This window comes from Leguminivora glycinivorella, chromosome 13 (assembly GCF_023078275.1).
Source record: "Leguminivora glycinivorella isolate SPB_JAAS2020 chromosome 13, LegGlyc_1.1, whole genome shotgun sequence".
Taxonomy (NCBI): domain Eukaryota; kingdom Metazoa; phylum Arthropoda; class Insecta; order Lepidoptera; family Tortricidae; genus Leguminivora; species Leguminivora glycinivorella.
In genome coordinates, this window is record NC_062983.1 from 21,204,481 (window position 1) to 21,229,826 (window position 25,346).

At 37.2% G+C, this 25,346-nt stretch overlaps 4 protein-coding genes across 4 annotated transcripts in view; 2 read left to right on the top strand and 2 right to left on the bottom strand.

Annotated features, from left to right (window-relative positions):
• The window catches only part of LOC125232344 (phosphatidylglycerophosphatase and protein-tyrosine phosphatase 1), a 37,702-nt gene extending 32,681 nt beyond the window's left edge, over window positions 1–5,021 (top strand). The window contains exon 6 of the mRNA XM_048137973.1: window positions 4,119–5,021. Within this exon, the coding sequence (XP_047993930.1) occupies window positions 4,119–4,241 (123 nt within the window). The 3' untranslated portion in view covers window positions 4,242–5,021. The remainder of the gene's footprint in view (window positions 1–4,118) is intronic.
• A 327-nt stretch (window positions 5,022–5,348) lies between these two features.
• LOC125232345 (succinate dehydrogenase [ubiquinone] cytochrome b small subunit, mitochondrial) lies at window positions 5,349–14,579 on the bottom strand. The gene is given in 5 exon segments (XM_048137974.1): window positions 5,349–7,521; window positions 12,359–12,540; window positions 13,429–13,524; window positions 13,526–13,569; window positions 14,410–14,579. Coding segments are annotated over 5 exon segments (546 nt in total). The 5' UTR covers window positions 14,441–14,579; the 3' UTR covers window positions 5,349–7,328.
• Window positions 14,580–14,959: 380 nt separating this feature from the next.
• Window positions 14,960–20,918, top strand: LOC125232343 (26S proteasome regulatory subunit 6A-B). Its single transcript, XM_048137971.1, has 5 exons — window positions 14,960–15,633; window positions 16,051–16,246; window positions 16,845–17,041; window positions 18,312–18,442; window positions 20,651–20,918. The coding sequence occupies exons 1-5, from the start codon at window positions 15,079–15,081 to the stop codon at window positions 20,856–20,858; spliced, it is 1,287 nt and encodes a 428-aa protein (XP_047993928.1). The 5' UTR covers window positions 14,960–15,078; the 3' UTR covers window positions 20,859–20,918.
• Window positions 20,919–21,519: 601 nt separating this feature from the next.
• Window positions 21,520–24,577, bottom strand: LOC125232984 (kappaPI-actitoxin-Avd3e-like). Its single transcript, XM_048138846.1, has 3 exons — window positions 24,516–24,577; window positions 23,368–23,428; window positions 21,520–21,803 (listed from the first exon to the last, which is right to left on the bottom strand). Exons 1-3 carry the CDS (start codon window positions 24,571–24,573, stop codon window positions 21,593–21,595), a joined length of 330 nt encoding a protein of 109 aa, XP_047994803.1. The 5' UTR covers window positions 24,574–24,577; the 3' UTR covers window positions 21,520–21,592.
• Between the last annotated feature and the right edge of the window lie 769 nt (window positions 24,578–25,346).

Consider the following 25,346-nt stretch of genomic DNA (forward strand, 5'->3'; position numbering starts at 1 on the left):
CGGCCCTTTCGCCAAATGTTCACTGTAATTTTTTTTTAAAGAGCTCTCATGACAAATATTATTTACTGTAAGTTTGAGGTTTCTATCTTTTTTATTTTCTGAGATATGATTTTTTTATTAATTTACATAATATCCATTTTTTTCAACATTGGCTAATGCGATTCACTTGAACTTTTGGGACAATAATATACATGTAATGACTCACATGTTCTAGCAATAATATTTAATAGTGCCGAAAAAAACCTTAGCTTAAAGTAGGAAACAAAACTTCAGTATTTTTTTTTCTCGCTTTTTAGAAAAGCGACACCTACAGTTCTTTGTCAAGTAATTGCTTATATAAAGGCCTGCAACATATATTTTTTTTCAAAATAATCCAGTAGGTACTTCGTACTAGAAAATGGAATAATAAAGGATACTACCCATACCGCAAACGAGCTACACAGTAAATAGGTGAATTTTAGTCGTAATACCTTTATGAATGCAATCTTCCAGTACCAATATTGTTAATAATAAAGAGGTTTGCGACTAAAATTCACCTATTTACTGTGTAGCTCGTTTGCGGTATGGGTAGTATGCTTTTTTATTCCATTTTCTAGTATGAAGTACCTCCTGGATTATTTTGAAAAAAATATATATTGCGGGCCTTTATATAAGCAATTACTTGACAAAGAACTATAGGTGTCGCTTTTCTAAAAAGCGAGAAAAAAAATACTGAAGATTTGTTTCCTACTTTAAGCCAAGATTTTTTTCGGCACTATTAAATATTATTGCTAGAACATGTGAGTCATTACATGTATATTATTGTCCCAAAAGTTCAAGTGAATCGCATTAGCCAATGTTGAAAAAAATGGATATTATGTAAATTAATAAAAAAATCATATCTCAGAAAATAAAAAAGATAGAAACCTCAAACTTACAGTAAATAATATTTGTCACGAGAGCTCTTTAAAAAAAATTACAGTGAACTATTGGCGAAAGGGCCGATTTTCTATGCAAACACGGCTACGCTCTTTACGTTTTAGTTTTTTAATTAAATTATTGCAAAAATTTCGGTACCTTCTATAAGTAATTTTCAATATTTCATCATCAGGAGTCATACGAACTTTTAGCTGCATTTTATTACGGTTTCGTATGCATCTCAAGACACCAGGAGTTATCCATGGCTTTAAATTTCGTTTACTTTTTGGGATATTCTTGGTTATTTTACTGCTGTCTATTGATTTATTTAACTTGAAAATTAGCTGGGTTGTAACATACTCTGGATCGTTACTAATTAAAAGGTTATCTATATTCAATTCACAAAGCTCCTTTACCGCATTTACGTAGTCAATCTGAATCTTTATTTTGTCCTTTATCCTATTAGCAGCATGATTTGTAAGGGCTATTAATACAGTTTGATGATCTGTAACGGATGTATTTAATATTGCTATATACGCTGATGTACTTTGTCTCTCTAATTTTAACATACAGTGGTCTAGGCAGTTAGTTTTACGTGTAGGTAAAACATGACCTGGTAATATTTCATGAGTTGAGAGCATATTGAGATATTGCTGTCGATTTAAATGCTCATAACAGGGCTCTTCTTGTCTGGGTATTAGGTTAATATTAATATCACCGCATATTATTATATTCTTGTATGACTCTAAAGTCTTCTCATCTTTAAAACCAGACAACGAATATAAAATATTAGATGGTGGATATTTAGTAAAAAATTTTACTAAATGTTGAAGTACTTTCGAGTGTCTGTGGTGCTACAAATCTTAGGATATTTACATTTTTAACTTTCTCAAAACGTGTGGACTGAGTGAGCACTTACAAAAATTTATTATAAAAAAACCTGACACGTTAGCGGTTCGTTTTGTATTTTACAAATTCCCATTTCACTTTTACTAAACTATACACATATAATAGCGGTCTAAATCTTATGTTTTTCGTCAAAATTCGGCTTTTCAAAAGTGTGAGGGTTGAGTGAGCATAAGAAACTATTTGTAAAAAATTAAATACGTAACTAGGTGATCTAAAATTTATAGAGGTAGGTTGGCATATTTTTTACTAAATGTTAGTATATAAATATTATATGCTAAATGAATACACTTATTTCGTTGGTAGTTTGTGAGAACTGAGTGAGCACATGTTAATGACTGTATCTTTTGATTTATCTTTTTACAAATTCAGAGATTCGTTTTACAATTGTTTTAGAACTTTTACTAAATGATCAGCATATTTTTTTTTATTTTCGGAAGGTGCTCACTCAATCCACACGCACACAGTTTCACATGTAATTTTGTTCTTCCATCCCCCAACAAAATACCCGTCAATGTTTAAGAAGGCACTGAAGGCATCGCAATCTTTCGCTTCTTCGCGAATCGCCAAATAGCTCTCAGGTATGAATTTCGAATTTAATAGTGCCAACATGGTATACAGACTATCAGACGTGTTATTTTATAACCATCAGCAGTTGTTGAATATCCAAGTTTATTGCTGTTTCTCCACACAGCATTACAGAAATGGTAAAACAGCCAGTTATTTTAACTTCAGGATATATTTCTCTTAAGCCTTGTATTTGTGCAATTTCATAGTCGCATTTATAATGTTATCTGCATTTTAAATTGATCTCGTAAAACCTTGAACATTCTTTTGTATGTCTGTTGACATTTCTTGGGAAGTAAAACATACGGTATAAAATTCACAGTATGATCTCCGCTAGAGAAATTAACATGCAAAGTAAACAGTTGATAAAATGGTTTAGGAGTTACTCTGTATGTACCATCTCCACTAAATGCATTGAATTTTTCAAAGTACTGCTTGGCCAAATCAGTGCCGATTTGCCGAAGGATAAAATTCTATCACCGTTTTGTGCATCGTCATATAAAAAATATGCTCAACCAGTTTATTGGGTAATTCTAATTTCAGTTCTCGCTGGTTCCTGAAACATGTTCTGTCAAGATTTAAATAATCCCGTCTCGCTTTGTATGTGTGTATGTGTACCCATTGTGTACCTATGACGCGACACACCGCAGGGTTTTATGAAGGACAATTTTTCTTACGTTTTGTTGTATCATCATCTAATTTTAAGAACTAGGTCCCTCTATGTATATTTTTTTTTTTGACTCTATGTATCGCTATATCTTACTTGACTTATATTCTCTAATTTTATCTTTTGCTACACCTCAAGGGGTTTCATGTGCTGTACTGTATATTATGTATAGACTGTATAGTGTGTGAATGCTAATAAAGAAATGAAATAAGTTATACAGGATGTATTTTGATAGCGGGTCAGTAAGGGCAGCTATGAGATGCCGTAGTCCTACGTGAAAATGGTCTAAGGGGACTGTGTGGGTTTTTAGTGCATTGCCGTGAGTTGACCCCTATGCAAGTATTGATAGTGAATAGGAATGGAATCGATTGGCATCAAAAAAAAAACACCATGCGAAAAAAAAATTTTTTTCATACAAATTGTTTGGGAAAAGTTTTTCGCAATTTGTGACTTTTCTAGCCGGAAATTTTTTTTGGTCCCATATAAGCTTTTGATCCTGGATAGGAATGGGATCGATTGGCGTCAAAAAAAAAGTTTGTCAAAAATGCCCTTTTTCTCGCACCCTGTATGTTTTTTCCAAAATCTGTAAATGCCATTTTTCATCAATTTGAAATCGATGGATGGTCCCCTTAGACCATTTTCACGTAGGACTACGGCATCTCATAGCTGCCCTTACTGACCCGCTATCAAAATACACCCTGTATAACTAAGAAAACAATTGAAATCATTTCTTATAAGGGCCATTTTTTTTTTCAAAGTTTCCACCCCTCTTTTTTGGATTTGGAATGAATTTATGTGGTTTCCACTCAGAATCGCAAGCTCTTTCAATTCTAATACGAGAAAAAATTGTCCCAAGGTTTTTTCCCATCCCGTTACCATTTTTTCATACATTTTGTATGGTGATAACGGAATGGAACGTTCGAAAAAATGTATGGAAACCTTGGGACATTCTTTTTCTCCTATCAGGATCGAAAGACCTCGCGATTCTGAGTATAAAAAATACCCATGTTACAAAAAAAGTGGGGTGGACAACTTTGAAAAAAAATATATGGCCCATAAACATGTTTATTTATTTTTCTAGAAAAACGGCTGGTCCCCAGCAGAGGCGGTAGAGCACATGCGTACTCGACGGCCGCACATACTACTACACACGAAACAGTGGGAGGCGCTGCAGATATTCCATAAGAACCACGTGCAGGCGTAGCTAATAGCGACATAGACAACAAATACATAAATCAGGATCGAATATCTACATTAGCCGGGTCCACAGGTCCACACTGGCCGCACGCCTCGCGAGGCAAAACGTCCGTGCTCATGTGCGCACGTTTGCCTCGCCCGAGCAAATTTGCTCGAAAAGATGGCGGCCCTTGGCCAGCTGTTCGAAATAGTATGTCGATATTCTCTATCTCTGCATATTTCTTTGGAGTACGTAAGGTTACAGGCAGTAGGTTTAGATAGGAAATGTTTTTAATTAAATCAATTATTCATCTAACAACCATACCACATCATAACCAGACATAGACATGTAAGTCTTTTCTATTCTCCGTGCGGAAAGCGTCAGCACTCCGCGTTAAACGAAGTTGCCGCTTTCCTGCTCCTGAAAAATCGCTAAGTGGTCGTTTTGAATCTGGACCTTATTTTTTATTTTTGCATATTTTGTAAAGTAATTATAATATGTAGTATTTTTTCTACCTCCAAATATGTAAAAATAAGCTCATATCTGTTATTTTGTGAAGTACATGTAAAATAAAATATAAATTTATATATTTACCATTATGACTTGTGTGGCTACTAGAACTAAATAAATAGATGAATTATTTATGTTTATGTGTAGTATTAAATGATTTGAAGCTATTTTCATTCAAGAGCCATAGCTTATTTTTTAATCAATGACAAAAGAACAATGCATAACATGTGCTCAAATTATTTTTGTAAATATAGTCACTGCTATTTTAAGATTTAAATTAAATAGTTACCTGTGGTATCATGAGACTATAATTTGCATATTGAACCATATTTTTATGAAATATATGAAAGTTATTTTAAATGAGGAATGTCTTTAAATGCGAATCTAACCTAACGTAGTGACTAGATTTATACAGTGTTACCAAGTGTTACTATATTTAATTATTTTCCAAGCATTCATCCGAAGTCGATGTATCAACCACATATTTTGCGTCAGCAGATTTTTAACTTTGCACGCATTGCCTCGGCCGAAGCACGTCTAAATAGCACGTTTGCCGCGCGAGGCAATTGCCTCGCACTATGTTCGGTCTGTAAACGGGTTAAGGAATATGAATAAAACACTGTATAAAAGGTACTTCCTTTATTAAACTATAATAAATTAATCACATCAAAACCCACCGATACTTCACAGCACAATCGTAACTATACTAAACCGAATTAATACTTTCAAAAAGTAAAGAATTGTGCTACGCATTAAGTACCTGGTATTGTCTCGAATGAGTCCGTTCATTTATTACGTAAGCTGATTAAATTCTGATACAAGAAATACTTTTCAGTCACACTGATATTCATTTTTAAATTTTGTACAAGTATATTGCAACAGTAAGATCTCACGTAAAAAATGAACGATCCCCAGCCAGATGTCTGATTCGAGGCAAACATGCAAATATACAAATAGTCCATTAAAAATAATTTAAATATAAGCCAATAAAATTAAATCTCATTAAAATTTCGAATTTAAGTAGGTATATGTCACTAAAATAAATAATTACAGCCTGGGATAACCTTAAAACTTGTAAAAGATGACCTAATACATTCTCAAGTCAAATATCTGGCAAAATTTCCAAAAAATCTTAGTTATAAGTAGAATTTGCTACTATAATAATCCCAAAAAACTATTGGGTGTTAAACAAAGGTAAAATTACCTTAAATATATAAAATGCTGTTTTCTCAATTAAAAATAATAATCGAGACAACTTATCTATAAATGAGTTTATTTATAGTAGCAATTATTACTTGTAACTTTAGAGTGGGTTGTACAAATCGCTAGAGCCAGCTGTGTTTAAAAATCTCTGAACACACAAAATAAATAACTAGAAAATTACAACAGTTTCAGACAGCCAAATCACTTCAGTGGCCTGTTTCACCACAGTGGCACTTTGCCGTTCATTGCCTGTTCAACAAAAAATATTGACTGAGTAATAATGTTAGAAATAGGCACAAAATTGTTAATGTCACTGCGTTGTGAAATAGGCCACAGAATGTTTATAATTCCTCATTAATGGTGAAATAGTTCAGAGAGTTTGGCTCTACCGATTTGTCTAATTTTTTTTTACCTTTTTCACATGCATATGTTTTTTTATACTAATCTTTTAGTGTTGAGTATTCTACGTGTATCGTACAAAGTTCAATGCATGTTTTTCGTCTAACTTTGTCATTTATTTTGTCATAGGAAAAGTAACTCATATACTTTAATATTAAGAAAACACGGCATTTTTCGCGGATAATTTAGAATTGAAAAAGTACCTAACACTACGAATGGAATGAACGAATTTTTTTATTCTGTGTGTGACATCGGTATACAGTCGTAACCCTCAAGAGTCACTATTTTATTGGTTCTGTCACACACATAGATATTTTCATTCACACATTCGTGCCAACTCCTGTGAATTGACCAGTACTTAAGATTGTCACGCGGACCGACCGGAGCAATCCGCACCGGACTAATATGAATGAAGTTCCGGGAGCGTTTTAGAGTAAAGCGGATGGGTTTTCCAACATTTTTGTCGTTCGGATCGGTCCGCGTGATACTAAAACCACAGTATAAGGACGACTCAGTAATAACTCTTCTAACAAATTTTGCGCAGCGCGGTTTGTCCTTGAGTAGCGCTCGCACGCAGCGAGGTGCAGAGAGTACATGCGAAACCGGATGATGCCGGTCGCGTCACTGAGTCGTCCTTATACTGTGCTAAAACCAGCCTTCGCTGAATGCACTTAGGAAGACAAATACAAATGAAAAGATAGCTAATTCCGTAGAACACTCATTCTGGCACTGGTCCCACCGCGAGCTAGTAAGTTATGAGCTTATCGGCTATAAAAACGAACAAAAGATAATCACTCCCGTGCAAATAAGAGACACTGCGATGTTTATAGTTACTCGTCCAGCGGTGAGCTATCGAAATAGCCGTGTCTCTTTTATTTGCACGGGAGTGCTTATCTTTTGTCGTTTTTATAGCCTATAAGCTCATAGCTGATTACCTCGCGGTGGGACCAGTGCCTCTAAATACGTATCAAGCTGCATGTAAAAAAGGCTCCCCACTCAAACCTACGCCTGCTTAGCCTTAACTGCCCAGAATTGTTTGACGGCGTTAGCGAGGCCCACGTCATGGCTGATGAGGTAGAACAAGCCGCCCAGCGTCGCGATGGAGATGAGGTAGACGAGGCCGATGGCCAGCTTCGGGATGAAGGGGCCGAATATGCTGGCGCGGACGTAGTCAACAGCTATGGCCTCCAGACCCCTGGAATGGAAGTCAATTTAAATATTTTTACCTTTAAACGAGCAATTCTTGTATGTATATTTTATTTATTTATACGACAACGACCGGTCTGGCTCAGTCGGTAGTGACCGTGCCTGCTAAGCCGCGGTCCTGGGTTCGAATGTTTGGGTGATGAGCACAGATATTTAAATTTATTACTGAGTCATTGGATGTTTTCTATGTATATAAGTATGTATTTATCTATTTAAGTATGTATATATTATCGTCGCTTAGCACCCAGAGTAAAGCTTTGCTTAGTTTGGGGCTAAGTTGATCTGTGTAAGGTGTCCCCAATATTTATTATTACCGGCGATCTTGGAAACCGCTGTAACGATTTCGCTGAAAGTTGTTTTGTAGGGGTTTTCGAGGGTGGAAAATCGATCTAGCTTAGTCTTTGCTCCCGAGGAACGCGAATTTTCGAACTCCGAGCGAATCTAGGTCGCCCAGGTACATAAGTACTTATACTGAAAAGCTGGGTCCACACAGCGAGGGAATGTGTTCGTACGGCAGACATGCTAAGTAAAAGTGCCTCGGCCGAGGCATTACAGGCGTTTTGCTCGGACGAGCATTGAGTTTGCCGCGCGAGCACAATGCCTCGCGATTTGCCTCATTCCGTGTGGACCTGGATTAGGAACAACAATTAGTTTACATACTGAAATAGATATCATACACAAAGTGAACCAAGTCCATGAACTTTTATAACTTCTATACACGGTTGTAACATAAGGAAACCAAATAATATTAACAGCGTATTCATTCCTCATCATATTAGAAGAGTAAAATGTCATATAACATTTTCTCGATTTCGCCCACTTTTAGTGTTATAACCATTTAAGAGGATACGGTAGCGAAAATGCTAAAATGGAAAGGAGCCCCCCTTTCAACTTGGGAATTTTAGTTAAATATACAAGTGTTATTAACTAGATTTATCGAAAAAACATTGTCCATTAAGAACAATTCAGTCAAAAGATATTTCAAAAAAATCCTTAAAATCGAGGTGCCGCTCTCGACTCTTTCCTCCTTCAAAACTTAATCAATCGGAACGAAATTTGAGAATCTGAATGACAATGAAATAATCGATGTCGGACCGTTTAGCTTTTTTGGTTAACCAATCTTTAGTATCACACCTTTTTTTGCGCCACAATGAAAAAGGCCGTTTTTGAAAATTTTTGATTGGCTCTAGAGGTTTTAAAAAGCAGAATATCAAAAAAATCAAAACGGTCCGACACAGATAAAAATAATAACAATCTGTGTTGAAAAAATCATTGCTCTATCTTCAAAAACCAGGGAGGAAATAGTCGAGAGCGTTTGTATGGAGAATTGACCCCTACCGTATCGTCTTAAAAAAAATAACAATTTGTTACTATTTCGCAGAACGAAACGCTGTTTTGATGGCGATGATGCCGTTATCGGACATAATCTAACTTATCCTCGTTGACATATATCAAAAAGTAACTAGTGACATTGCATGCGAGTTCCCGCATAAGTACCCTTAGAGCGATTACACATTATCCGACCCGATGTAGGAAGGATGTCAAAGATTGCGCCTTGAACATATAGGATAAGGTCCGACCGAGATTCTCGGTCCCGAAGTTGTACAAAGTCTCGGCCCGCCATAGTGACGGTCGGACTTTCATGCGCGGATCCAGGGGGGGGGGGGGGGGGGTCATGGGTCATGACCCCCCCCCCTGGAGCCTAGGCTGGCCATACAAATAGACCACGTGACCCCCCCGGGGGGCCTGGGCCTTTACCACGTGACCCCCCCCCCCCCCCGGGCACGAAGCTGGATCCGCACTTGCGGACTTTAATATAGTATATCGGTCCTATATCCGATTGGATAATGTGAAAACGTTTTTAGTGCTCTTACAGTCACCTGATTGTTCTACTTGGGATTGTGGCGACACTGGTTTAAGGGGAGGTCTTCGATCTTCTATTTGTCAACGCAAAACACTAGCAACGAGAAGAGATAGTTTAATTTATTAATTGCTTTTAAATCTTTATTTCTTACTTAAATGGTCTCCCAAACCTATCCACGCGGAATCGCCTTTCGCCGACCAAAAATCGCTCGTTAGTATAAACATCATGCGTTCAGCGAAGACGTGTAGCGTTTTCATACTAACGAGCTATTTCGACGCGTCGATAGATTTGGGGAGACCCTTAGTTTTCTTTCCGAGATACAAAAAATTAAATTGAAGATGGTTGTCTATCCTGCTCATTGTAATGAGTTTGGGTGACTGATTACGTTCGTGTGAGAGGTGCATTAAACAAGTTTATCCCTTACCAAATGCATTTGCAACTTCAATAAAATCCATAAAGCTTAACCTCTCGTGTGCCGGAATCCAATATCTACGAATGTGGATCACGTTCCGGCATATATTATCAATTCGTAGGGAAGTCATGAAATATTGTCAGATACAAAATCGCTTTGGTAGTGTTTTCAGAACTATTAGATATAGACGGTCAATCAAATCTTGGCAGTAAAATTGAAAAATGTAGGGCTCACCGGCCAATTTTCTTGATAAAACGCGTGCCTTCCTACCTCGACGTTGGCGGAATCATCAACGAGCCCTAACACTTAAAAAATTGATTGAAAATATAGGGGCGAAGGTTTAATTCCCATTGAAAATTTAATTTGCGCCATGTTTAGTGCCAATATTTGGTTGACCGTCTATTACCTATTTCGTGTGGGTCATTCTCGTGGATTACTACCATAAAGAAAGAAAGTATAGCCTAGAATAGGATATAATTTTGTTATATATTTGTGCGACAGTACCTAAAATTTTCATAGACGAACTCGTGGTTAACCGTTTCTGTGCAGATGACACGCCTGGTGTGCCATGAAGGTTTTTTGAGTCTGGCGTATGACGCCTCACGCGAGGCGTGTCATTTTAAAATCGACAAGTTGTTCGCCGCCACAGGGTAAACGTTTCGAAAATGGAACACGAAACGAATCGCTTAAAAGCTAGTAAATAAAAAAAAACCTGAGGTGGTCCAGCGGGTCCACTCTTCGCTCCAGTATTCTTCATGTTCTTCCAAATCTTCCAGAAGGCGCGCGAGATCCCGATGTCGTTAAAGTTGAGGTAGAACAGGCCGCCCAGCATCACGACGGTTATCAGGTAGACGACGCCCATGGCGATCTTGGGGATTAGTTCTCCGAAGAGGAGGACGCGGACGTATTCCACCACCATGGCTTCGAGGCCCCTGGGGGGGGGGAAAAGGAGGGTTGAGTGGGAAGGGTATATAGGACTTGATGTTTTTGGGAGTTGAGCTTTGAGGATGGAATTGGGACTGATATGGGTTGTTTCCTATATTGTTTTAAGTCATAATTTATTGTTTGTCGGCATTTCGTTAGTCATAATTTGTATTTTCTCGGAGACGCGTTAACTTTTCAGGATTGCCACAAAACAAACCTATCTATATGGATGATCTTAACAAAAATCCCGAAAATTCATAATTATGACTAATAATAATCTGTCAATCATTAAAACACGTATTCACTAAATCTGTACATACGTTATTAAATCCAACAGTATCCATAATTTATGGAACTTCTACACTTCTTCAAGATTCAGTGCTTATTCAAGATAAATTATTCATTGTTATTATTCAAAATTTATCGAATGTCAAACATTTTAACTTTTCCTTATAATTTGCAAACAGTAATATAAACGAATGAGTACTTGCATTGTAATTTCTTTTACTGTGAATTTAACATGTTTTCATATTAATAAATGTAAGCAGCTATTAAGAGGAAGTGGGAAGAAAGGATTAGGATGAAGAATATGTGTGTATACATTTCCTACCTTTATACATGCGTCTTCACTTAAATTCTTGACGAGAAAGTGTGGCCAGATGTTTTCTGGCACCTTTTAATGACTCCTTGGAGTGATCTACAGTGAGTCTATTTTGTTTCCGACGCCGGTTTTGCACGTGCTTTGATATTATTTAGGCCATTTTTTTCATAGTTGTCCACCTCACTTTTTTGTAACATGGATATTTTTTTACGCGATTAATACTCAGAATAGCGAGGTCTTTCGATCCTGATTAGGAGAAAAATGTCCCAAGATTTCCATACATTTTTTCGAACCTTCCATTCCGCTACCGCCATACAAAATGTATGAAATAATGGTAACGGAATGGGAAAAAACCTTGTGACACTTTTTTTTTCTCCTATTAGAATTGAAAGAGCTCGCGGTTCTGAGTGGAAACCACATAAAAAAAATTTCCCCTCACTAGCTCGGAAACACGTGTTTTGTCCTTTAATACCAGCGGGTAAAAAATTATCCACTAGTGGGTAAAGTAATTTGACCTTGTATAAAGTCAAATTAACTGCTTTAAAATTGATAAAAGTAGGTGAATCTAGTAATAAAGATGATTTACCACCACTATTGGAAGCAGTGATAAACGCATTTTTTGCGTTGTAGTTTCCTCGCTATAGTGAGGGGAAAAGTTTTGATGGCCCACTTAGTACTTACCAGGAGCTATGTGCGGTGATGAGAATAGCCAGTAGCGTCGAATATTTTGTTGGGAATCATAAGTGCGAGAGGGAAACCGGCACCACAGTAGCAGTCACTGGTCACTGCCTTCTCAATGACCCAGAGTTTAGAGCATGAGCTCGGTTTGTCAATATCTTCTCAGTCAGGACTTACCAGAAGCTATGAGCACAGATGAGGATAGCCAGTAGGGAGTCGAATATTTTGTTGGGCATCAAAAGTGCGAGTGGGACGAGGGGCACCATGGTAGCGGTCACTGCCTTCTCAATGACCCAGACATTACAGCTCTACCTCTGTTTGCCACTGTCTTCTCAGTCAGGACTTACCAGAAGCTATGAGCACAGATGAGAATAGCCAGTAGCGAGTCGAATATTTTGTTGGGCATCAAAAGTGCGAGTGGGACGAGGGGCACCATGGTAGCGGTGACTGCCTTCTCAATGACCCAGAGTTTGGAGTGGTCGTGAGCATGCTCGGCCAAGGCGGGTGCCGTCGTGCGGAAGGAGCGCACCTGAAAAGAATGACGATTTTCAGCAGTTCTCGAAAAGTTTGTATATAGCCACGTCAGCAAATTTTAATGATCCTATTTTTAACCCCCGACGCAAAAACGACGGGGTGTTATAAGTTTGACTTGTCTGTCTGTCTGTCTGTCTGTGGCATCGTAGCTCCCGAACGGATGAACCGATTTAGATTTTTTTTTGTCTGAAAGTTGAGTTAGTCGGGAGTGTTCTTAGCCATGTTTTATCAAAATCGGTCTACTATATATCGTAAGATATATACAGGATTATTGTTATAATTAAGAAAATATAGATACTAAAGAACCTTAATGACGAAATAAAACAAAAAAAAAAACAAAAATAAAAACAAAAATCTTGGTAACAAAATAGGAATAAAAAAAAACAAATTTAACTTTTTCCTTAGTTTTTGTACAAACTTTTTGAGAACTGCTCTTTTAATTTTTAAAGTTAAATGAAGCCTATTTTGTGACGACTAAACTATGGCGCCAGTGCCTGCCAAAACATGTTCAGACCGTTTACACAAATATGTTCAGTTCAGCTACCTCAATCTAGCTACCAGTGGCCAACAAACCAAATTTAGTTGTTTACACAGCGCCCCCTTAATTAACATAATAGTCAAATTGAAGATCTCAACACTGTGAATTTTGTAGTAGCAGTGTTATATTATATTTGCATGCCGCCACAGCCAACCGTGCTAGTTTTTGCACCACTTTTTCTATGTAAAGTTCTCCATTATTTAAAATGAATTCTCTCTGAAGTAGCTGCTTCTTCACTTTTACAGTTAATTTTTTACCATATGCAAGAATATGATTTTTCAATTTCTAAATCCAGGCTACAGCTGAATAACCTCTGCTTTTATACAGTTTTGAATGTATACTCACAGCATTAAGAATAGGTGTGCAGTTGGTCTGGGTAAGAGCTAAGCTCTTCAGGGGCACCGAGGCAGCTGCGGCACGCTGGGTAAATGCAGGCTGTGTTGGCTAGCCACATTACTTGCTGGCTGAATATGCGGCTTGTGCATGCTGAAACAACAATTCACTTATGAGTGTACACAGGAAACGTCACATCTTTGTCGATTGCTATAAAGCTGCTTTGTCAGTTTATTCATATAAAGATACAAGTAAATCTCACCTTAATGGTAATCAACAAAGTGGAATGTTTTACTAAACACACTCACATTTTAAATGTTATTTCATTGATTGTTTTTTTGCCATATTACATTGATGCAGCAACATATTTGAATAGGGTAAAATAAGCTCCAGGACTGGGCAAAATCCTGCTACTGTAGTTTTATGTTCTACTAACAATTAGCTTTTTTAATAATGTATACTAACCATTATGGACCATTTGTTGTCTTAAATAAGAAAATAAATTTAAATAAATAACATAGAAGAAGCTGGAAGAGGCCTGTTCATCCTCAGAGGGTTATGATGCATATTGATGTTACATTTTTTTTATTACAGTCAATGTATGTTTGAATGTACCCAGAAATCAAAGGGTTGTTTATTTTATTTTAAAATTAATAGCACCAAAATAAATAGCCCAAGTTAACACTTTTTTTTCCTTGAAACATCATCAATCATTGTTATCGAAGGTAATGCTGCATATTATGTCAGTAAAAAATTACCACCCCTATCATAATAAAAAAACAAGAGACTGCTATGAAGCTATTCTAACCTAAAATTTAATAACTTGATCACTGGCGAATGTCGGGATCATAATAATTGCATAATAAGTATAAATTAGTTGAAATACCTTAGTATTTCTCTAATCATATTAATAATTATGCATTCTAAATGCATCTAGAAAAACAAAACATCTGTTATGTAATAGTAAATATATGAACGTTAGCAAAATATTACCTGAATTGCGAAGAAACATGGAGAAAGCCATCTTTATTTAAATATAAAAACAAATAAACCGCAAGACACCTATTATATCTAGTCGAATTAAAAATAATTCCACGATTGCTTTCGCAAATTTCGAAATTCGTGTAAAGTGTCGTTCAATCATTCAATGTTGACAGTGGCGTTTATTTTCACTCGTTCAATCACCGCATATCAATCATTCAAAAATGTTCTTCCGTTCTCCTCGTTCTTCTTGTTGGACATGTGTTGGACATGCTTGCCATTCAATAGGAGCCTTTAATTAAAATGGGTAGTTGGTGGCTTTGGACAGAGTTGCCATTTGATATGAGTTGTTCGGGTTGGTTAAATATTTAAATTATTTAATGCCTAATGGAACTTTATGTGTAAAACGCAACTGCATGAGCAATTGTAGAAAATAAAGCAATATTAAATTAGTTTGTTAACTTTCGCCTTCACTGTATGCTTCTTGTTTTATATATTTTGAAAATATCCGTACAGTTTTTAGTAGATATTTTGTTTCTAAAGTATGGGAACCCTAATTTGAATAATGACAATTCATTTTCCATGTTTGCGACTGAAAAAGAAACAAATTCATTTTGTGATTTTTGCTTCATTATAAACTGATACATTAGCTTTATTTCACTGTTATAATATCACAAAAACATGGCCACAACACTTGAAGACAAATCAATCTGGGAAGATGGGGAAGAAGCCCTCAGCGAGGAGGTTCTTCGGATGCCAACAGACGAGATTATCAGCCGGACTCGCCTGCTGGACAATGAAATAAAGATCATGAAGAGCGAGGTCATGAGGATATCCCACGAGCTACAAGCCCAGAATGAAAAAATCAAAGAGAATACAGAAAAAATCAAAGTGAACAAAACGCTGCCTTACTTAGTCTCAAACGTGATTGAATTGTTGGATGTGGATCCTCAAGAAGAGGAAGAAGATGGAGCGGTGGTTGACCTGGATTCGCAGCGTAAAGGAAAGTGTGCAGTCATCAAGACCTCGACGCGTCAGACCTACTTTTTGCCAGTCATCGGGCTGGTTGACGCAGAGAAGCTGAAGCCTGGCGACTTGGTTGGCGTGAATAAGGACTCGTATTTGATCCTGGAGACTTTGCCGGCGGAGTATGACGCTCGCGTGAAGGCTATGGAGGTGGATGAGAGGCCGACTGAACAGTATTCTGACATTGGTGGCTTAGACAAACAAATTCAGGTCAGTTCAATTTCTAACAGGATTTATTATTTATGTTGTAGAAATCCATTAATTTATTTTGTCTGAAATTTCTGAAAACATGAATACACACTTTGTGAAATGTAATATTCTGTATCTCATTAGAAGAGATAATTTATTGCTATGTGAAATAATCTACTAATAATTTATACTTCTGTATTAATTTACCTACAACAAACAAAATTTGTTTACTAATAGGTATGTTTATGTATTACTTACAGTGCTTAGGATGAGAATGACAGTACTACTTTGTATAATATATAGTAAAAGAAATTCGATCAAAACTCATAGGAGTAATTACAGACATCATACAGTGATTGCCTACCATTAGGTGCCAGTGAGAAAAAATATGTCACTATTTATAGAAATAATACCGAATGCTTATTATTCCATTTTCAGGAGCTGATTGAAGCCGTAGTACTCCCCATGACCCACAAGGAGAAGTTTGTGAACCTCGGCATCCACCCACCGAAGGGTGTGCTATTGTATGGGCCCCCCGGCACCGGCAAGACTCTGCTGGCCAGAGCCTGCGCTGCACAGACCAAGTCTACCTTCCTGAAGCTGGCTGGACCACAGCTGGTGCAGATGTTTATTGGTAATTCTCTCAGTCTGTTTATATTAATCTTAAGGCTGCCGTCTACTAGACTCTCCGAGTCGAATCTCATTAATTTTCCTTTTGCATTTCTTATGAAAGTGTGTCTATTAGCGTTAAGTTGAATCAAATTCACCATTCATAGTAAATGTATGGAGGGCTCAATTTGACACGGTTCAATTCCCCTAAATGGATGCCAGGCTTTAGGTTGCAACTCTGGTACAATCTTGGTCCACATATGTTTGGCTTCAACCAGAAATATAGGAACAGCAAGCATATTCAAAAATATCTACACTTGAACATTATAGAGCCTACACCACCATATTTCCGAACACCACGGTGACAAACTCTTCTCTTGCACCAAGCCATGTCAGTAAGTGGACAAGTACCTCTTGAGAATTTATGAATCAGTCCAGAATAATTTCAATGGATCAAACAAGCTCCAATATAAACTATTGTGTGCCTAACTGCCTAATTAAAGTTAGGTGATTTTCAAATTTTACTTTACCACCAGAGACACTGACATTTATGTATAGATTTTAAATATGATATTATGTGTGTTATCAACTTCTGTACAAATAATTATTAATCATTCTTCTAGGTGATGGTGCCAAGCTTGTTCGTGATGCTTTCGCCCTTGCCAAGGAGAAGGCCCCAGCCATCATCTTCATTGATGAGTTGGACGCCATCGGTACCAAGCGTTTTGACTCCGAGAAGGCCGGAGACAGGGAAGTCCAGCGTACCATGTTGGAGCTGCTTAATCAGCTTGATGGCTTCAGCTCTACAGCTGATATTAAGGTAAGTCGAAATTCAATAATTCACCTTCTGTATTTACTATGAAACTGCGTCCATTGGTGATGTGTTGAGTCGAATTCACCGTTCATAGTAAATGTATGGAGGACTTGATTCGGCATAAGTGGACCCCAAGGCAATCAATGTATACCACTTTATAGATCTTTCCCTTCAGTAGGGAGACTTTAAGTACCTGTCAGGCTGACATATTCACCCAGTGTCCAAAGCCGCGACAAAATGAGATTTAAAAAAAAGTGGACCCTAGCCTGTAGTATGTATTTTCTAGTATGTATTGTTTATTATTATACCTAAATTGAGAAGAGTTATGGAGAGAGCTGGAGGAGGCCTTTTCCAAGAAGACAGACTTAATAAGTATCGACAGTATTATTAAAACATATTTATGTAAAAGTATTTAAGGCTGCTTTCAAAAAAAACGTCAAAATAATGTAAAATTGATAGTTTTAGTCGGTGAAATACTACACTTTCCGTTATCCAATAGATTTATTTAATTCAAGTTCCAGTTAGAGCATCTTATTATCTTGATTTTTATAAGACTGGATTTTTGAAAACTAACTCACTAAATTAATTATGAATTTTTCTCTAATGCACGTTTAGAAAAACGCACGTATAGAGCTGAATCAGTCGATCTTATTTGTAAAATTTGGACAATTTTGAATATTAAAACGGGTAAATTTATAATTCGTATATCCTGTACCACAATCATTTCAGACTAGATTTTTATTTTAAGTTTTTGAGAAAGAGTAAACTAGCCTAAGGCGAATTCAATTTTTTCCAGAAATTACCTAAAATTAAGTGACAATTTCTTTGAAAATCTACATCACATCGAAGCTAGTTTTGTACTAAATTAATCTGCAACGTTTACTTAAATTGCTGTTATGCCTTAGTGATTATACATTGCTATTATTGATTTTTGCCAATTTTTTGAAAACGAGCCTTCACCGGTACAATTATTACCACTTTTGGACATTTTCTCATATTTTGTTAGACCAAGTAGAAAAAGTCCTATAATGTGATATATATTTATAAACTACTCGCAAAGCCCTTTAATTTGATACCACACACGGTATGATCGAGCGCTCGGTTGCGATTTCACTATTTTTAACACGAAAGCCCTCTTAAAGAAGAAAATATAATTAAAAAAAATACATTTAAATTTTATGTAATTCCGAAAATGTAATTAATTATTTGGTCAATAAAGGCTATTCTTATCTTATCTTATTATGCGTAAAGTAACTTCAAATGTTTCTTATGTCAGGTAATTGCGGCCACAAACAGAGTAGACATCCTGGATCCCGCGCTCCTGCGGTCTGGTCGTCTGGACAGGAAAATCGAGTTCCCGCACCCCAATGAGGAGGCTAGAGCTAGGATTATGCAGATCCATTCACGGTACGTTACATTTTACGTCAGACTTGAGAGTTTAATTATCATAAGTAGCTGGGTCCACACTGGCCGCACGCTCAGAACAATTTTGAACATCTGACCGAAGGCCGCCATCTTGGTGATCAATTTTGCTTGGGCGAGGCAAACATGCGCGCATGAGCATAGAGGTTTTGCCAGGCGTGCGGCCTGTATGGACCCGGCTAATCTTTATGTTTCATCGCAAAGTAGTAATATAGTTCCCGGACTAGAATCTAAACATCATTTTCAGTACAGATGGTCGTTTTTTTTACGCACTAGTTCGAGAAGTTCATTATATGTCAGGTCGAAACTTAGGAGGGCCAGAATGAGAAACGTCGTACGATACACGTGCAAAAAGGAAATTCGTAACTCGAATCGATTTAAAACACTCCCTTCGGTCGTGTTTTAATTTATCGCCACTCGTTTCGAACTTCCTTTTTTACGCACTTGTATCGTAATGTACTATTTCTGTACGCATGGTGCTATTTTATCGCACTAGTGTGAAGTGGTTCATTATGTGCCTATGTTGAAACTTTACAGGGCCATAACTCAGACTCGGACATTTATTGGTAAAAAGTAATACATTTTCCCGTCTTTCTTCCCGTGGGTGTCGTAGAAGGCGACTATGGGATATGGGTTAAATTGTGGCGTAGGCGAGAGGCTGGCAACCTGTCACTGCAATGCCACAGTTTGGTTTTCTTTTAACCCCTTATTTGCCAAGAGTGGCCCTGAAACTTAAGTAGTTTCATGTGCTCTGCCTACCCCTTTATGGGATACAGGCGTGATTGTATGTATGTATGTAATACATTTTTACATGTCAAATAGTTATACATACATACATACAATCACGCCTGTATCCCATAAAGGGGTAGGCAGAACACATGAAACTACTAAAGCTTCAGTGCCACTCTTGGCAAATAAAGGGTTGAAAGAAAACGAAACTGTGACATTGCAGTGACAGGTTGCCAGCCTCTCGCCTACGCCACAATTTAACCCATATCCCATAGTCGCCTTCTACGACACCCACAGTTATAAATAAATCTACATATTAAAAACATTATGAGTTATTATTATAAAACATAATTAATAGTTTTAAATATAATGTACTGAAAAATGTCGTACGATACGCATGAGAAGAGGAAATTCGTAACTCATGTCGATTTAAGACGTTCCCTTCGGTCATGTTTTAATTTATCGCTACTCGGTTCGAACTTTCTGTTTTCCTCACTTGTGTTATAATGTACTAATATCTGGGCAACCGAGCTTCGCTCGGTTCTGTTTCGTATCCTTGACATGTGTCGCCATCTAGTTCAAAAATGAATAGTACCTACATCGAGCGAAAGAATTCTCAGCCTTAACAACACAACTACTCCATACGAGATGGCGCGCATTTCGCCACAAAAACTCAAATAGTGTATTTTCTATTCGTTTTAGCCTTAACCTGTGTCGCCATCTAGTGTTTGCAATAAATAGTACTTACATCGACCGAAAGAATTCTGTCTTAACAGTACAACTACTGCACACGAGATGGCGCGCGAAGAAAAACGCATGAAAACTCGAAAATTCGCGTTTTCCGGGACCTAAGGATAAGTTAGACCGATTTTTCACCCCCAAAAACCCCCATATAACAAATTTCTGCGAAATCGTTAGAGCGGTTTCCGAGATCGTCAGTGTAAATAAATATATATATAAATAAATAAATAAATAAATAAATAAATATACAAGAATTGCTCGTTTAAAAGTATAAGATTAAGCTGTTTTTTTTATTTAGGTATTTTCATTTTCATGTAGATATTTATTAATATCACTAATTTCAGTCAACAGGCCATCCAATTAAAGCGCTGGTGGCCTAGCGGTAAGTGTCCGATTTTCAATCTGGAGGTCGCGGGTTCGAACCCCGACTCGTACTAATGAGTTTTCGGAACTTCTGTGCGCAATGTCATTTGATATTTGCCAGTCGTTTTTCGGTGAAGGAAAACATCGTGAGGAAACCGGGCTAATCGCAATAAGGTCTAGTTATCCTTCTGGTTGGAAGGTCAGATGGCAATCACTTTCGTAAAACTAGTGCCTACGCCAAATCTTGGGATTAGTTACCAAAGCGGACCCCAGGCTCCCATGAGCCGTCGCAAAATGCCGAGATAACGCAAGGAGGATGATGAAAAGGCCATCCAATTATGTATTTTTTTTTTCTTTCAGTAAAATGAACGTGAGCCCCGACGTGAACTTCGAGGAGCTGTCCCGTTCCACGGACGACTTCAACGGCGCGCAGTGCAAGGCGGTGTGCGTGGAGGCCGGCATGATCGCGCTACGCCGCTCCGCCGCCGCCGTCACGCACGAGGACTTCATGGACGCCATCTTGGAAGTGCAGGCCAAGAAGAAGGCCAACCTCAGCTACTACGCTTAGATATATCATTTATGTAATTAAGGATTTGTGTAATACGAGAAAATATAATTATTGCATTTTTTTTTTTTTTCCTAAATTTAATCCTGTGGATAGCGAGATATTCCAAAATTGAATCCTAATTCCCAAGTGCGTTTTTACATTATCCGATCCGATATCTGATGTAGGACCGATAGGCGATATCCGATATATTTAAATCGCCATCTTTTATTTTTGCAATTGAAATCCTTCCTACATCCGATACCGGATCGGATGTGCAAACGCACTCATTCTAAATTGAGTCACAAGGGAGCAAAATGATAAATTTACAGCGAGGGCGTTTGAATCCTTTTCAAATCATTTCGGACAGGCGCTTTTTCCCTAATTGAAGGGATTCCAGAAATCAATCACTTATGGGAGTAAATAAAGCACCAAGGTAGTTCAAATATTTTATTAACACAAATCATTTACTATACTTATCATTCAGTTGCTATTAGTAATTGGCAATATAAGTTTAGATTGTACTTAGCACAGCGACTGCCAGAAAATTAAGGAGGTATATTAAAAGAATGTACGCGCAAAGAATTAATTTCCCATACAAATCGTGCTTTTCGTTGATATAAGTTGTTTATATTTCTAATAGTTTAAAGGGCCTATTTAGACGGTACGAGAACTCGCATACGAGTACATTGCGGTATTTCATGGCCGTGCAAAAGTGTGTGTAACCTCAACAGCCCGCAATGTGACTAAAATCAGGTCTAAGATTCTTGCGGTTGCACCTCAGGACCCTCAGGTCCAGGCAGGTACATATTAGTAATCTGTGGTCCCGGCGCGTTGCCTGGCCGGAGCTCCATGAAGTAGTGACAGGCGAACTGGCACTCGTCGCGGGAGTTAAAGCGGTTCCCGTTGCCGCCGCAGCCCGAATACATAAACAGCCGGCACTTGTGGCTCGTTATGTCGAAGTAGAAACTGAAATGTAATGGTAAATAAGTATAACACTTGAAATTATCGGGTACTAGCTTCTGCCCGCGGCTTCGCTCACGTTAGAAAGAGACAAAAAGTAGCCTATGTCACTTTCCATCCCTTCAACTATCTCCACTTAAAAAAATCACGTCTAATCGTCGCTCCGTTTTGCCGTGAAAGACGGACAAACAAACAGACACACACACTTTCCCATTTATAATATTAGTATGGATTGTACACGTAAAATAAAATCACTCATGGGTCGAACGCGATAATAGTTATTTGTTATACAAGGGGGCAAAGTTGTATTTTAACGCCGAGTGTGGAATTTTTAGTTTTTTAACACGAGAAGTATAATACATTTGCACCCGAGTGTAACACAAAACTTTTCCCCTCACTATAGCGAGGAAACTACAACGCAAAAAATGCGTTTATCACTGCTTCCAGTATTTCCACAGGTGGTAAATCATCATTATTACTAGATTCAAATACTTTTATCAATTTTAAAGCAGTTAATTTGACTTTGTTCAAGGTCAAATTACTTTACACTAGTGGATAAAATGCGTTTTTACCCGCTGGTATTAAAGGACAAAACACGTGTTTCCGAGCTAGTGAGGGGAAAAATAAAATTTTGATTTTCAGTACAAATGGTGCTATTTAACGCACTAGTGCGAGAAGTGGTTCATTTCTTGTCAGGTCGAAACTGCGGAGGCCATCTCTACTGAGAAACGTCGTACGATACCCGTGCGAAAAGGAAATTCGTAACTCGTGTAGATTTAAAACACCCTTCGGTGGTGTTTTCATTGATCACCACTCGTTTCGAATTTCCTCTTTTTCGCACTTGTATCGTAATGTACTATTATATAATTACATTTTTTTTTGACGTTTCCGTGACTACGACCAGTGTAACCTGAACGAAACGTTGGAAAAGAGCTAGGTTTGACTTTGAAGAATCATCATGGATTTACATTAGCGCCTGATAAAATATGTTCAGCAAAAATCCGATTGGAAATCGTGCAGCTGATTTATGATGAATTTCGAGCGCTGGGTTTCTTTCCTCGAAAATCTGTAGAAAACTTCGAATTGCTATTTTTGTAATTCGAGCGATATAGCGATAATTTACCACAACGCTTATTTTTTTTAACGTCTCTCTACTTAGTAGAAATTATATGCAATGAAATACACAAAATAAATAACTTTGTATACACTCTGTTTTTATTGAATTCCGTTAACTTTAAGGGAAGGTTCTTTAGATCAAATACAACTAATTTCTCTAAGAAACTAGCGTCTGAACTCTTACGGTTATCGAGTTATTAAAAAAATAAAGATATTACTGAACACGTGTGTGACAGCCTGTACCAATTCCTAATGTTATTTGTTTTGGCATGTGCCGTCAATCACTTGAACTAACTTGAATGTTATTCTAAAGGGTCTCTCACACTAATAAATTCATTTATTATTGTATAAAAATGATGAAATTTTTTTTTTGCGAAATTAACTAAAAGTGATATACCTACTACGTGTCGAATTTAACGGAAAACAAAAAAAACACGGTGTAGAAAATATCTACCTTTTCATTCTGCCTTTACAATTTCCAACCTCTTTTGGAAGCTCGCAATCTGATCCCGCACCTTAAAAAAAACAACAGAGTAAGTATTAGGTAGGTGTCAGTCAGTTGGTACACCTGGGCAATCGTACAAAAAGAAGGCAGCATAAATATCTGACACTGTTATTTTTGTGCGATGTTATTGCCGGTGACTAGGTAGGAGGGCAGAGTGCGTAGACAAGAGGAATCGCTTAGCGGTCGAATAGTTCAAAATGATCATGACGCCAATTTTGATTGAAAACAACGTCAATTTTGATCGTGCCCGATTAGCGACTTCGGCTGCTGACTGTACATACTATATGTACTTACATTTCTTAATTTTCTAGCTTAGGTACCTACTACACCACTACACAGAACAACAATAAATACTTGATACAACCATTTAACATAGCTAGAGGGCATGCTTTATCTGACATAAACACGATCGTGCTACCGACGGTGAGGCATTATTTTACCGCCGTACGCGTTTAAAATACAACTCTGACCTTTACCTATAGTAGTATAGTCTAGAATAGACTAGAAGCTTTATCCGAATTGACCTATACATATACGTCTGGAATTATATCTGGATCTGATACGTATCATATCCAGATCTAAAATTTGACGTTTATTATTTGATTTCCTAATTTCACCTTCCATCAAAACCAAAATTAGAATCGGGCCGACGGAAAGTAGATTCTAAATTAACAACTTTTAATGGATTTAAATTGGTTTTGATATGACATTCACAATTATTTTACCCGCGTAGTATCACTAATTTCACTTCATTTGACAACGTCATAAAAATCATCCAGGCAGGCAATTATGGTCGCGCGATAAATGATAAAACATCTGGCCGTCCCTATCGCACTTACTTAAGTGCGATCTGATATTTTATCGTCATCGCGTTGCTGGTTGTGTGAAAAAGTAGGAAAATCGTAACAAATTGTTATTAAAACGCCTAGATGCATTTGCTTGACGCCTAGATGTTATGTCACAAATATCGTAAAATGGTAATAATTCCGTACGAGATTCTGTCAAGTTTAGGTAAACGTGATACCTACTTGCAAGCCTATTCTTACGAATGTAATGCAATGAAACATTTCATTTCAAGTTTGAGAAAAATATCTTACCATAGACAAGGCACACCACCATCATCAAAATCAAACACAACGTGATTTTTCGCGCCATTTTGAAAACTAAATGTCCACGGTCGTTTCTCGCGTTTATATCGAATCTTTGGCCCATTAGTGTTATCTGAAGCTGATAAAACTCTGATTCTGTAATTAAGTACATAATATGTCCAGACATATTGGATTTTAATAAGTTTTTAATGGAGATAACACTGTCGTGTTACATTTAGGTTAGGGATTTAAACCCTTAACCGACAGTCGCCCGTACCTAAATATTTTAATTTTGAACCTAAAAGGTAATTTTATTAAAGACGTTTTCTTCATTTTTAACAATAAATAAATAATTAGGGGGTACAGAATGTTAAATGGGTTAACTTTTATTTGATATATATAACAGAATACTTATAGTTCAAAATACTATAATTTTTAGTTTTCAGGTTTAACCCCAAAAGTGTCCTCAATGATAAAAAAATATTTATTTAGGTTACATGTCCGTCTTTGGGTCACATACCTACTAGTAATTATGTGTACCAAATTTCAAGTTAATAGATTCAGTAGTTTCGATGAAAATTGTCTGTGACAGGCGGACACACAGACTCATGAGTGATCCTATATTAAGGGTTTATTTAATTTTAATTGGTTATTACATCATTTATTCTAATACAACTGACTTCGTGCGAAGTGCATGGAGGGGGTAAGCAAAGCGATCGCAGTGCTTGCGGTGGTCAAAATCGACACTGATTGTGGTTGTCATCTATCAAAACTCATAAAATATAATACAATGTGTTATGTTTAATATGGGGCATCAATGTTGTTTCGTTGTTAATTGTA